Genomic DNA, 15,276 nt, shown 5'->3' with positions numbered 1-15,276 from the left:
TTGCAGTTGATGGTTGAAATCAGGATGAATAGTTAATACCTTTAGTACAATTATAGATCTTCTTTGTCACAAGCATTTGATATTTTGGCTAACCTAGGCTTGCTGCTGACTTCTGCAAGTCTTGAGCACATTAGGGTCATTTAAAAGAAGGAGAACACGTAATCATTAATAGCTACATCAAAGTATGACTGTACTGGTCAGGGCAATCCAGAAGTACAGCACTGGAGACAGCAAAAGGGCTGTCAGCCACTCCAGCACTGAGGAAGTACAATACAGACATGTCCTGGTGTGCTTACTACACGTATCCTCAGTCACTGATGGACTATGGGAATGTTTTTGTTTCATGTTTTAACTTATGAGATAAGATGCCCTGCAGTACTTATTTTACTTGGGATTAACTGTAAGTATACAGGAACTGATCACCCAAATGCACCTTTGTGCTAAATTATGACTGTGTTTCCCTGTAAAGAGTAAGGTAAAAAAAAAAAAAAGATACTTCATTTTTGTTAATATTGAAAATGCGAAGATATTTATAAATTAAAAATTAAATTATAATTTAATTTTTTTAAAAATTATAATTTAAAAATTAAAATCTGAGTGAATATCTATATATGTTTTGGCTTTAGTTTAAGATATGTGAGTTCAAAAAAAACATTTTGTTTGTGTACCTGCTGTCATGTTTTGAATGTTGTCCTGTAAAGCTTCTGCTATTCTTTTTACTGGAATACTGCAGTAGGATGGAGGTGGTGGGATTATGGTGGTTTTGAGTAGGTGCTGAGTTCTGCAACTGCCACTTAGTTAATTTCAGTTCTGGGTGACCCAAAAAGGCCACAAGAGGGTCCTTGCAGTGATGCAGGATATAGTTATAACCTCCTGCATTTTCTAAAATTATCCATATACTTTAATATTCCAGAAACTTGAAAAAAAACTTCTTCTGATGTCCTTTGTTTTAGACTGTCATATTTCAAAAAGGAGAGAGATACTGTTTTATATATGAAACAGTTTTCCTTCACTGTAAAATTTGCTTCATGCCTCTGTACTTGATATACTCAGCACAGAAAATAGTTTTGTGGTCCAAGTGGTATTTTATCAGTCTTTTCAGTATGCATTTGTGCTGTGATCTGCAAGACTTCTTATTTTTTGATGGTGTTTTCTTGCTTAGGAACTGGTAGTTTTTAAGAAGCAAACCAAAATAGTTAGACTTTATTAAAAAGAAAAAAAAAAAAAAAAAAAAGATTGTAATTTAAGTATAATACCTCATACTTTCAATAAAGGCACGCATTCAGAATATTCTTTGTAATTTTACTTGTGAATATTGGATTTATTTTTGATGTACTTTGGTCAGAATACCTGTGTTGTTAATAACAAGTAGATAAATACATTATCACTTTCAGATAATGAGGAAATGAAATTTTCCTCTATATACTTTGTATTTAAAATGAACGCACCCAGAGGTTATGGTCTGGGGTTTTTTATTTTATTTTATTTTTTTTTTAAGCTTGCCCGTTTTGCTTCAGTAAAGCACACAGTGAATCTCCTCACAGAGATTTCTGAGCTCTGGGGTTGGAAGAGCTGCTACACTGCCTCCAGCAGTAGAAAGAGCAAAGCTCAGCAGGACATCTTCCCCCTCTACTTCAGTGGAGAGATGCAGTGGCAGGCTAAGGGGGCTGTGAGCTGAGATCTTCTCAAGGTTTAGCAAGCACAAGCAGCCAGAGTTATAGCAGCAGTGGCAGACCTGAACTTCTTTACTTGTGGACTAACAGGTCTTGATCTCCCATGGCCGGGAGCAGACAGCGGATGCTGCTCTCCTGTCTTGAGCATCTCCTGCTCTAGCTGCTTTCGCGGCTGTAGTGTGGTGGGCTGGATATGAGACTTCAGTAGTTGCAGTTTGTGATATGACACACGTAACCGTTCACTGGAACCTCTGTTGGGTGCGTAAGCTGTGAATGAATTACTACTTTTTGTAACCAAGCCACTGACACATTTGGGGTTGTTTTGTGTCTGAAAACTTTCTAACATCAGCACAATTACTATTTTAGCATCTTAATTTTCCCTTATTGGCCATCTGGCTGATTTGAAATGCAAAGGAGGCTAATCCTATGCAGTAATGATTTAGGAGGAGAGCAGGAAATCTGCTGGGTTTGGGGTGAGGGGGGAGGCGGGAGGGAGAGTTGCTTTAAAATAATGAGGGCCGATGACCTTACTGTTTACAGTCAGCAAATAGACATTTAGAAAATATAATTTTTAATCCCCTAATTCTGTTCTCCATCTTCCTTTTTTATTGAAATAATGGACAATCCAAGGTGTTTTTTTCAGATTTTGAGTACTTATTTTACACTCTGTCTTCAGTTATTTGAATTTTTAATGGAATTGATAGAGAGAAACCGTCAGCTGATATCTAATAGAATTGATAGAGAGAAACCTTCAGCTGATTTTCATTGGATTGAGAGAAAAAAAAGATAATGAAGATCAGGTCTATTTGTAAGCATCATCCATTTCAACTAGGAAAACACATTTTCACAGTGATGCTGATATTATTTCTCCTCAACACAAAAGTGTGGGAAGTCATTTATGCATTATTGTTTATTATATTCTCCTATATAGCTTCTCTTTGGTTGTGTGTTTTATGTGTGTATTTTTTAAACATTTTTGAGGGGGTTATTTTTGCTGAAATAAAATCAGCAGAGAGCACTATTTGTTCTTGGTCTTCTGTGCTCTTCTGTTCTCTCTGACTTGATGTCTTGAATGTATTCATTTATGTGTACAATTAATCAAATAAATAAACAGTGTCTATCTGTTCAATTCTACCATGGCAGAAACATCTTCAAAATATATCTGAAAACTGAACTATCACAGCAAAATACTAAATGGCCCTGTGTTTGCCTTGCTTTGCATACATTCAGTAGCCAAATGTATTTTACGTTCCAGAGTACAAATTGCTTGTCGTTTGTCTGATAAAAAGCAAAATAATATTGTAATGTCTCTCAGTTTTAGAGAAGGAAATATCCAATAGCTTGTATCCAATTAATTAACCTTGATGAAAAATGGTAGCCCTCATGAAAATTTGATTTGAATCTGCTGAAAGCTTACATACATTATTTACTGCAGACCACCAGAAAGACAGAATATATGTCAGAAATTTGTCAGTTATTTCATGTTATTTTTGTGTTATGTTTTGTAGATACCTGCAGCGTTTTCCACAAATGTACTTCTCCCGTGCTACTGCAGGAGAGGCAACTGGTAGCAGCATCACAACAATCTGCTCCTTTTTCTCCAGTCATTCCTACAGACAAGCAAAGAGTAGTCTGGAAAACAAAACCCACACTAGAAGTCTCACAGAATGGCTTGGGTGGGAAGAGATCTCTAGGATCATTAAGCTCCAACCACCCCCCCCGCACAGGCAGGGCCACCAACCTCCCCATTTAATACTGGACCAGGCTGCCCAGGACCCCATCCAACCTGGCCTTGAACACCTCCAGGGACGGGGCATCCACAACCTCTCTGGGCAGCCTGTTCCAGCACCTCACCACTCTCTTTTCTATGAGGGCTATCATAGAAAAGAACGTCCCCCCTGATATCCAACCTAAATCTTCCCTCCCTCAACTTAAAACTGTTTCCCTTTGTCTTGTCATTATTTACCCGCATAAAGAGTTGACTTGACTCCTGTTTGTAGATTCCCTTTGGGTACTGAAAGGTTGCAATTAGGTCACACTGCAGCCTTCTCTTCTCCGGTCTGAACAAGCCCAGATCCCTCAGCCTGTCTTTTTAGGAGAAGTGCTCCAGCTCTGATCATCTTTGTGGCCCTCCTCTGGACCCTCTCTAACAGTTCCCTGTCTTTCTTGTATTGGAGTCCCCAGACCTGGACACAGTACAGTAGTTTGTGGTAGCTTATGTAGTTTGTATTTGGTGAAAGTAGGGGTCATTGAATGGAAACTTCGGTTTTTCTGGCATTGCACAATGGAGACCAATGCAAAACATGTTCAGATAGATGAATATGAAGACGATGAACACTAATACCAAGAGATAACATTTTAACATATGTTTTAGGACTTCGTCCAAAAAGAACTGTGCGCTTGGTGCTATGGACAGGAGAAGAACAAGGAGGAATAGGTGCTGAGCAATACTACCAGTTGCATAAGGTAAAGAAGGTTTTCAGATTGTTTGCTTGACAGCACTTTTCTCATTAGTTTTGCGATATACTCATTATTTTTGTCAGAATGTTCAGCTTAATATCTAACTGAAAATAGTGGTTCTAGTTCTACCTGAAAGAATGTTTTGTCTTCTATCATAAATGTAAACTTCATATTGTTTTTAACAAAGTGATGTGATTATGTGTAGACGTGTTCCACTGGCCTAACGTACTCTATCACAAAATTGTCCTGAAGCAGATGTTGCACAAGGATCTGCCATAGCTTCCAAACATACTGGCTTTCTCAGAATATATGAGGAATGGTCCACATGTGTTGGTAATATAAACAAATTTTGTTTGGCTTATGTATTTCTACTTCTGGCATTTTTCCATAATATCTTACAATGTAAAACAAGAAAAGTCTTAATTTATTTTTAATAGTGTCTACTCTAAAATGCTCTGTGCCAATTATTAATATTATGTGATCTGGAATATTGTAAACACTCTGGAATATTGTTTATGCAATCTCTGTTATTGGGATAAAAATACTGTCCATTTTCACAACTGTTTCACCTGTCAACAGCCTACCTTTACAAAGTATGGAATGTGACAAAGGACAACTGCATAAGACTATTTTGGAGATAAGTCTTCAGAATATGTTTGTTTTTTATTTCCCAGGAAATTTTTCATACAGAGGTTGATGAGGAATTGGAACAGGTTGCCCAAGGAGGTTGTGGATGCCCCATCCCTGGAGGCATTCAAGGCTCTGGTCTGGTGGTTGGCAACCCTGCACATAGCAGGGGGTTGAAACTAGATGATCATTGTGGTCCTTTTCAACCCAGGCCATTCTATGATTCTGTGATTCTATGATAAGGTGCATCAAGAAGAGTGTGGCCAGGAGGTCAAGTGAGATGATCTCCAATCTACTCTGCCCTGCTAAGGCCACATCTGGAGTACTGCAACCAGTTCTGGTCTCCCCAGTTCAAAAATGACAGGGATGTTTGTCATGGTTTTATGATTTTTGGTTATTGGTATTCCATGTCATAACATCATGTAGTGCACTGGAAATTAAAGTGTTAATGCTCCAGTTTCGGGTACCTGTCCCCAAAGAAAAGAACTACATTCCTCAGAAGACTGTTCTCTGTGTTGTTATCATTTCTGCTCAGAGGGATATATGTATAATGCCTTGGTAGGTCATCTAACCTCTCCTTCTTCGTCACGCTCTCCTCCTTACTGTGCAGTTGGACTGTGCATCTCACCTCAGTGTTTTGGTGAGGCCTGTCGACCTTTCAGATACTCTCTCAGTATATTTGATCTATTAGCTTCGATTCTAATTATATTGCATTATAGTGTGTTATCTTGCATTCCCATACCATATTTAGTAAATTAGTTTGTTTCTCCTCAGATCTTTGCCACTGTTTTTAATTATTCTGGGGTCCCGTTTCCCTTTTCCGGATCCCTCCACCCCTCTTGTCACAGAACTGGGCTGAATCAGCCTGTAAACCATTGACAGATGTCCTTGAGAAAGTCCAGTGTAAGGCTTCAAAGATGATTAGGGACAAGGAGTATCTCCCATATGAGGAAAGGCTGAGAGACATGGGACTGTTCAGCCTGGAGAAGAGAGAGCTGAGAGGCGATTCTGTAACTGTTTATTAGTATCAAAAGTGCATGCTCTTTTCATGTTGAATCATGTTGATGGGGGTGGACTCTTTTCAGTGGTGTGCAATAACAGAACAAGGGGCAATGGGCAAAAACTGGAAGACAGGAATTTCCATAAAAACACAAGGAAGATCTTCTTTACTGTGAGGGAGGCGAGGGAACAGGCTTCCTGGAGAGGTTATGGAGTTTCCTTCTTTGGAGGTGTTTAATGCACACCTTGTTGCTTTCCTGTGCAACATACTGTAGGGAAACCTGCTCTAGCAGGGAGTTGTACTTCATGATCTCTAGAGGTCCCATCCAACTTCTACAGTTCTGTGATTCTCTAAAGACAAGAAGAGTAAGAGTGTGTTTTGGAAGTCACCTGCTGTACAACAGACTTACAAGAAGGTAATGAATTCCTAGGAGGATGCTTTCAGTGGTAAACAGCCTAATAGAACAAGTACATGGAAACTTCACTTTGAATCAGCCTCATTGTGATGAAAAAAAATCGATTTGCATAGGAACAGAGCGGTCAGAGATAACACTGTGATGCTACCACTAACTTCTTTAACATTACTAAGTGTTTTAACTACCCATACATAATGTAGTCATCCTTATTCCTCTATATTATAGGGGAAGCCCAGCTCTCTAGTTTGGAAGACAAATTTGAGAGCTTGCTTTCTTCCACTCAGAGAGGTGGCAGATTGCAGTTTAGTGTGCATTAAGGACTCTGGATTTACTCACAGATGCCCTGATGTTTAGCAGGATTAAACTGGCATGAAATATTCTGGAATACATCCCAAGGGAAAGAGCTGCTTCTCATTTACAGAAGTGCATTTTAGAAGAGCTGGAAGGGACAGAGCAAACATTTTGTGCCTGATGCATGCTGCTTGTGGGAAGTTTATCACCTCTGAGGATTTTGGAAAGAGCACGCACCCATTCCCGTCTTGGAAAATCAGCTTTATCCTGTGATTTTAGAACTGTCAGAACACATCAAATTGTCCTATACACTTCTCATCTTTTTTCAGATAATCTGTATTTCACTCTAGTCTCTAGGATTTATATTCAGAAGTAATATCAAAAAACGGGTTAAAGGCTCAAATGTGAAAATATAAAGCAGATTTGGGTGTTGTTTGAAAGACACCGGATTACTTTACTTTCAAACTGAAAAAGATGTCTCAAGTTTTGCTGTGCTGATGTGATTCCAGCTCGATGTTGTTCTCTGCAAAGAAAGTACAGTCTTAAGTTAGCATGGATTTGTAATTTACATGGAGAATTTAAGCAGAAATGACATCCATCTGTTGTTTGTTGTTCTTGTTTCCCCCCTGCCATGTGATCTGGCAGAATTATAAATTGATACAACAACAGGACATCACATTACTCATAATAACAAACTAAAGCAGATTAATACTGTAAATTATATTTAGCGTGAAAAATATCTTAACCTTTTAATGATTCACTAGTGCAGATTTCTGACAATTAGAGTAGTATGGCGCAAAACATAGATTCTTGATATTAATGAGTACAGCTGAAGTAAGAGTGTTATTTAAAGATGCCTTATTAAAAGATGGTCCATATGACTCATCTGCATAGCTGGGCTTATGATGAGTTCAGTTCAGCACAGACAGACATGGATTTCCTCGACACTCTAAATTACACTCTTGTGTCAGTGGAAATGTGGCAGGGGAGAAGAAATGAAGAAGATATAGGACTGGATGAGTACAGATACTCTTCTTTTTGTAGCCTATTTATTTTTTTCTTTCAATTTAATTTCTGTTCTTTTTTCATCATCTGTCATTGTAGGTTGCCAGTGCTGTATAGGGAATAAGTTACTGCAGAAATAAGAGATAGCAGCCACCAAGTGATTTTAGTATGATGCGGAATAATTAACTCATATCCCCGGATAGTGGCATTATTTGTATCACACTCAGTTATTTCTGCAGAGCCTGGTGTTGTAGTGTCTGTTTGCTAAGACTAGTCATAGGGTGTACTGACTGTTCAGATCTTTATCAGAAAGCAAGAGCTGCCATATTGGGCTGACCAAAGCTCAGTCTAACCCTGTCTCCTGTTCCTGACAGCACTCAGTAAATAAGATGCCAATGCAGCTAGAGTAAGATCAGTCACACAGATTACTAATGCAACTATTTTCTCATTTTATGAAACATTTTTTCTGGAGAGAATCTCACAGTCCTCATTCCTTTGTATGATTTTTCCAAGATGTTTTCAAGAGCAGAGAGCCAAGTTCTGTCCAACAGTTTCAGTGCCTCCATTAGTACAGGGGTACCTGGTGCCCACCATTGCATCTCAGAGCAGTTCTTAATTTGGGGTAGAAGCCCTCGGGGAATCACCATCTTTGCTCCCAAAGAAAATACCCATCAAAGTGTTTGCTGCTTTTAATTGGTAGCTGGTACTTACATTTACTCCTAGACTGGAAAAAGGCCGGGTTTGCCTTCACAATACAGACTCCTTACTTTGATGAAGAGGAATTAAATAAAATTATCTAAGTATAAATCAGGCTCCAAATCCTGGTATTCAGTGCTAAATGTGAAGTGTTTAGTTTTGTGATCTGGTTGTTGAGGATGGCTCTTATCTACAAACCATATAAATAGCTTAGAAAATTTGAAACATTACAGCTGCTGTTTTCCTATCCAAGTTGCATAAAGGAAGCAGGAGAAACGTGGCTTAGTAGTTCTGGAGGAGCTCATTGCATCTGTTCTGTATAGATTCTTATATTCCCTTCAACAACAGTACCTGATTGCCTTCCACAAGGCTTGAAGTATTTAATATGCCTACTCTTATGATGTCTTACTGAGGGGACAAATGAGCATATGTAATTGTCTTGCCTTGGTATAGACTTCTGGAGTTTTCAATTTTGGTTTGCAGAGGGGAAAGTTCAAAGATGGGTACCTCACATTGCACACAGATTGCTGAAGTTGGTGTTGGTCTTTTGTTCTACTTTCATTTAATTGCTTTGGACTTTCTCTGCTAAGGATCTGTGTACCATGAAGACAAGGTTACAGTTATTTACCCATTTGAATTAAGGGACTGTGAGTGGCAGATAATTATTTTGCAATATAAGTATTACATACCATCTCCCAGGAATGCAAAAATATTTTGTAATTAGAATGCAAAGAGATACTGGGCCAAATTGAAACTTTCTTAAATAATTCTATTGGGATCATTGGAGGCATTAATGTGTTAAGAATTTGTTTCAAGCTGTATTAGAGAAAGCATTGCTAAAGTATTTCTGCATATGTTTTTGTTGCTATCTTAATGATGTTTAGAATGCTTACTTAAATATCTGGTGTGTGTGCCATACACTGCTTGAACATTTTAAGAAAGATTTGATTTTCTGAAAAACATTAATCATCAGTGTTTTCCATGGCTTCCTTTTTGTTTGTTACCTACAAGATCTGATATTTTCCCCAAACTGAATTTGCATTTGCATTTGCAGAAACAGGACTTTCTGGAATGTTGGTATCTCATCATTGCTAATTTAAGTACTCTGTATATATGTATATACGCCTCGCGTGAGGCGTCTGCTGTAATTTACTAATGAGTTACTTTCTCCAAAGAAGCAAATACCCCAAAAATTTCTCATTGCTTTCAGGTGAAATGATTCTTCCCCAGAAAACGTTGTCTCCTCAGAACTGGAGTTCTCAGAGAACACATGTCCCAGGGTGTCAAGTACTCTGGTGAAATGTGAGACATGGATTTATGTGTGATTTGAACCAAATACATCCAGGACTTGAATGCGGGCTCTTTTGTCCAAACGAAAGACATTGACCATTTGGCTATTGGCTATTTTCTGGAAATATTCTCTGTAATTAAAACTACTGCTTTTTGTCTTGACCACTGCTGTCTTCTTGTTCCCCTGTTCTCTCTCCTTGACTTTCATCTCTTGTCTAGCCTTAAAAAGGTGTGTGAGGCTTTTTGGTGTAGGACTAGCATTTTATGTTGTATTCATGCAGGAAACAGCACAATGGCTTCTTGAACATAAAGCCTCCTGTAGACATTTCACCACGTAATAAACTTAATCATTAACACCATCTGATCTTTGTGCGAAAGTCTCACACCATTCTTTTTTATTTGGGTTGAAATGGGACAAAAAGAAAACAAACCCAATGACATGAAGCATTTCAGAATTTCCTGTCCAGCTTCACTGCGATCTTCTCTCTAGATATTTCCTTTTATGCTGAATGTGGGATGAGTTCAGCAAATTAACAGTAAGCATGCTGGTTCTTTCTGTGTTCTATTAGTTCAGATTTGTACAATACAGAAAGTAAGAAGAAGAATTTGAAGAACAAAAAGAAGAAACTGAGCAGAAAAGAATTTGTTTTAGTTATGGATATATAGAATTATTTCAGCAGAGGGTAAAATACAGCTGTACAGGATGCAGAAAGATAAAAAACATGAAGAGGTAGCCTCTAAATCCCTTGGTCACAAACCCTGCTTGCTTTCTCAGTGCTTATTTTGGCAGTGCCTTGACCTCCATGTCATTTTGTTGTCAACTTTGAGTAAGGCAAATAAATTTATGTGGTAATTTCTATTTAGGAGGTCAGGTTGGTGGCACTATTTTAAAATTCTGCTGTGAATCATTAAGTTGAGAAACAGAAGAAATTAATAAAAAAGGTCCGAAACTACCAAAAGAAAGTAATCACACTGCCTAATTGCACTGCCTTTGCCAGAATTACATTTAACAACTAGTAGCATACTTGATTATATTCACCACAGGAAAGCTAATATAATTGATCAATTATATTTTATATATATTGTTCTTGGTCAGCAGGATTTCATAATTCTTGATATAGAATTATCATGCTCCTAGTGGAATCTGCAATGAAAATCAGTTTTTTCTACAACGCAAAGAGTTGATTCCCTTCCCTGCTAGAAGCAGGATGGACACGGAATCAGTCATGGCAGTATGTCTCTTGGAAGTGTGATCTTGGTACCATTTGGGCAGATTTCATATGTGATGTTAAGAAAACTCTTCTGTCTTTTTTTCCTTTATCATGTTTTGTTCCCTCAAATGCGTAGCAGAGCTGTCATCTGAAACTTATAAACCGGTGGAATATCTGCCTGTGCTGTCCAGGAAGGGCAGGAAGGAAACATGAGGTTCCCCATGTTACTTCAGGTACACAACATGAACAGCAGGCCAACAGATGAAGCCCTACATTCTTAATGTTTATTTATTTCCACTAGTATTGGTTCTTCCGCCTAAAAAATGATGTTGCTTATCACAGGATAGTTTAAACCTCATGAGAACGATAGCTCAGTAACACAATGTGTACAGCAACTATTTTGAAGTGTTCATGCACAGAAACAAGCACGTATATGCACACATATATATGTATATACATTCATATATGAATATTAAGTTTCTATTTATCTATAAGCTCCAGCTACAAAGCTAACCCAGGTATGTGAGGGAATGGCCTCCAAGTACATACTGGAGGTATCCTTTCTCCTCCTTGAAGTCAACATTTTCTAATATGTTCAGTCCCTGGAAAAACCAGTTCCAGCAGTTCTGTGACTGTGCAGGACAAACTGGAGTTACTAAAGGAGATATCTTCTGAAGGTGGCTGTTCCTCTGCTTTCATGTTTTCTGCTGACTGCAGCTCCTCAGTTCTTTGGGATGTTGTACTGTAAGAAAGCTGGGACACACCTATCCCAGTTCCTTACAGCTGTGGAGGACACAGAAAGCCATCACCTCTTGTTGACACACTGTGATGAAGTTTCTCCTCCAAAACCTCTTCTCATTCTAAAATTGCACCTTTCATCCTGATCAGAACTTAAAAACATGCTGTGTGAAATCAATAGGGATGTGTGTGCTGTGCCAGCTTCCAAAGAGTTGCTGATGTATTTTCATCAATCTATTGCTGAAAGTTGTAGAAGTTGTCTTTGATTTAAATTACTACTTTAAAGTAGAACATATTACCTATTTTCAGATGAATACTTAAGATGATTAGAGGGTTGGAGGTTGAAGGAATTGGGCGTAGAGAAGAGAAGGCTCTGGGGAGACCTCATTGTGGCCTTCCAGTACTTGAAGGAAGCATGTAAACATGAGGGGGAATGGCTGTTTGCAACGGTGGATAGTGATAGGACAAGGGGGAATGGTTTTAAATTGAGACAGGGGAGGTTTAGGTTAGACATTAGGAGGAAGTTTTTCACTCAGAGGGTGGTGACACGCTGGAACAGGTTGCCCAAGGAGGTTGTGGATGCCCCATCCCTGGAGGCATTCAAGGCCAGGTTGGATGTGACTCTGGGCAGCCTGGTCTGCTGGTTTTCTGGTCCTTGCCTGTGGGAGGTGAAGACTAGATGATCGTTGTGGTCTTTTGCAATCCAGGCCATTCTCTGATTTTATGTTTTTGATTCAGTGATTCTAAAACTTCTCATAAAGGGACAGTCATTCAGAGTCTCAAAGAGTGTTTGATACTTCTGTATTTGAACACAGAAGGCTTTAAGTTATGCTATTTTCTAGGAAGAGCACTTCTCTTTGACATGCCTCTTTGTCAAAGAAAAAATGTGCAAAGTCAGTGCTACAGGTAATCTGATGCATGCATACAGAGAGTAGTGCTGTCTGCAGGGCTGCCTGCATCTTCTTGTCTGTGATCCCTGGAAACTCACAGTACTGAATGTGATCTCTGTGACTGCTGGCAAATGGCTGCAGAGCAAACAGCAATACTGTGCAGGGCAAGACGTGCCAGTGGCATGTTTGCACACAGGGAAATGCTCGTAAATACATGACCAACTACTATGCTAACCTGCTGGAAGTTGCTGAGAGCTCTGTTGTTGGCTTATCAGATAGCAATACCTCGATAAGAAGAAACCATGGAGAGCTTTCCTACACGGTACGGCAGGAAAATATCTTTTAACAGAAGCATAAGTCTCACGCATACCTTATCACCAGAAATAGTGATAATCTTCAGCTTTACAGCAAGTTCCTCCTATATAATGATGGTAACTTTCAAAGATTTCCAAATCTCTGTGTTCCTGATTTTCCCTGTTCTCATTCAGAAAGGGTCTGAGCTGTATGACTGTGCTCATGGCTGTGGTTACCTCAGATTGATGGCACATCTTTCTTCCCTAGCAGCTGTTCTACTTTTTTTCTCTAGTTTCTATTTGTGCTGTTGGCTTCATTAAATAATTTTGATCCTAACTATCAGTTCAAAATTACATTACACCATGTTTATATATTGCTAGAGGATGTCTTCTGTTTTTTTCTTCTTTCCCAGCTGTCACATCCATGTAGGTGTTGTGTTTCCTTGTTTTCTCTTGACTTTTCCTATAGCATTAGTTGTCAGCCTAACAAACTTGGGTGTTAATTTAAACACACTTTTGGTAATGCAAGTGGGATGGCTGTCATTTCACCCGAGGTTCCGTGACATGGTTGTTGACTTGCTATACTTGGATCCAAACTGCTCTGAGTCAAATACCAGAATACCGGTGTTGGTATTTCTTAAAGTGTAAATCAATACCAGAAAGCTGAAAATGCACTGACAGTTTAACCGATGTCCCCTATTACTGGAACAAATTAACCATTAGTCAAGGGCAGTGTTTTGCCATTAAAGACTTCAGTATTTTCCCTGTAAAGTGGTGGTTTTTTTCAGTGGAATTAAAAAGAAAACCAGTGAATGAGGCTCTGGAGAACTAATAACTCTTAATTTTAATAGCCTCAAATTACAGAAGGCTTTCAGGACAACTGTTCTGTCCTTTGGCCTTTCAGGTGTCTCACTGCTTTAGCTGGGGAAGAGGAATTGCCATTAGTGATTCAGTAGATTAGTCATGAGATACTGGAGTCCAGCTTAACATTTGGTAAGAATTGTGGGGATTTGGGTTGAATAATCAGCTGCATGAATAATTGGGATTGCCAGCATCGGCTGCTGCTGTTCTGTGTTTCTTACCCCTAGAGGTACCTGTAATTGTTTGCTACCTGTGTATAGCAAGGTGGTTTTTTCATAATCAAAAGAATTTTAGTGTAATTTCAAGTTTTCAAGTGCTTGCCTTAGAGATGAGAAACACTTATATTTTGGTTCTGCTTAGCAGATAAAAATGATTCTCTTGTAGCTTAAATAGAAATTAAATGAATTAAAATACAGGAGTTAAAAATAGGATAAGCATTGGTAATCATGCCTATTTGTATCTTCAGTGAAAATAGTAAGCTGTAAAAAAACAATTTGCCCTTGCAGTATTTATTATGAAGTTTCAGTTAAATGTTTAGCCTAAGAGATGAACATTGATAATGTAAAGAGGATGGAATCCAGTTTGTGATAGGAAGATAAAGGATATAAGTCTGTATGGAAATTCAGAAAATTAGGCAGCAAGTTACACCACCAAGATTTTGTTTTCTATTATGTGCTAAGAGAAATGGCAAGTATCAGGATGCAGCAAATGGAATTAATCTCTGAAAAAAGTGTGCACTGCATTTAAAATGCTTGTTTAAATGATGCATCGAGTATGGGGAATAAAGAAAGAAACAGCTGAGCCTACAGTTATTTTATTTTATAAAATCTCCCTGTTTTGTTCTCCTGTTCCTGGAATTAGCCAAGGGAGACTGAACAGACTCAGCCTGCTTTGATAAGTGCTAGTTATCCCTGCACCATAAAATGCAAATGACAAAGGATGCACATTCCGCACAGCGTATTTCTCAGTGCGTATTTCTTTGCGTGTAAGTAGCAACACTAACGTACATAAGCAAAAGCAGGGCATAGTGAAAGCAACCCAAACTACTTTACTTACTTATTTATTTTTTAAAGATTGCGATACCCTAATTTGAAACTTGACAGTGGATAGATATAAAATTAATCCTATCTTCCAGTGGGGAAAAAAAAAATAGGGCAAAAACTTTCTTAAGGACACATGGTACTTAAGTAGCTGTGACTTGTTATTTTTTGTCCCCAGTGAGTCTAGTTTCTCTCCCCAGAGCATTTTGTCTTCGTGTTAGTCCCGCACATTCTAAGAACTGAGCTGCCTTTTTCCTGGGCAAGAATACATTGTAATGTATTGTGGGTGGTTTGTTTCCTCAGTTTCATATTAAAAACACGTGTGGACATTTAAATGAGAAAGAAAACAATTGAAGACCACAGTAATACTACTGGCAGTTTATGAAGTTTGCTGTTCAGGCTTGGTATACAATGATGGTTTACATTCAGAAATGCTCCTTATCGACGTTCATAAGTATCTAAAGGGTGGGAGTCAAGTGGATGAGGCTGGGCTCTTTTTGATGGTGGCCAGTGACAAGACAAGGGGCAATGGGCACAAACTGGAATGCAGGAAGCTCCATCTGAAGATGAGAAAGAACTTACTTACTCTGAGGGTGACAGAGCCCTGGAATGGGCTGCACACAGAGGTTGTGGTGCCTCCTTCTCCTCTGGAGATTTCCAAGACACACCTGAATGCTTTCCTGCAACTTGCTGTGGGGAGCTGCTGTAGCCAGGGGTTGGACTTGGTGACCTCCAGAGGTCTCTTCCGAGCCCTATGAGTCTGAGATTCCATGACGCTTAACTAAA

General features: G+C 38.8%; 1 protein-coding gene and 1 long non-coding RNA gene across 21 annotated transcripts in view; one reads left to right on the top strand and one right to left on the bottom strand.

Moving 5' to 3' along the window:
- CPQ (carboxypeptidase Q) overlaps positions 1–15,276 on the top strand; it is a 176,305-nt gene that overhangs the window by 113,389 nt on the left and 47,640 nt on the right. For 19 of the 20 annotated variants that reach the window (XR_006167099.1, XR_006167100.1, XR_006167103.1 and 16 more), the window contains exon 6: positions 4,048–4,139. The exons of the other annotated variant lie outside the window; for it this stretch is intronic. Coding sequence is in view for 11 of the 19 variants with exons in the window: in XM_042808718.1 (XP_042664652.1) it covers positions 4,048–4,139 (92 nt within the window). In the remaining 8 variants the exon portion in view is untranslated. The remainder of the gene's footprint in view (positions 1–4,047; positions 4,140–15,276) is intronic. 20 annotated transcript variants of the gene reach the window in all.
- Positions 5,762–15,219, bottom strand: LOC122155039. Its single transcript, XR_006167109.1, has 3 exons — positions 15,077–15,219; positions 6,925–6,989; positions 5,762–6,110 (listed from the first exon to the last, which is right to left on the bottom strand). It is a non-coding gene; the product is annotated as an uncharacterized LOC122155039 (long non-coding RNA).

The sequence above is a fragment of the Centrocercus urophasianus genome, unplaced genomic scaffold (assembly GCF_019232065.1).
Source record: "Centrocercus urophasianus isolate 14NV4802_14NV808 unplaced genomic scaffold, USGS_Curo_1.0 seq_11, whole genome shotgun sequence".
In the NCBI taxonomy this organism is placed as follows: Eukaryota; Metazoa; Chordata; class Aves; order Galliformes; family Phasianidae; genus Centrocercus; species Centrocercus urophasianus.
Note: the sequence above shows the minus strand (reverse complement) of the source record. Positions and strands in the feature narration are given on the sequence as shown.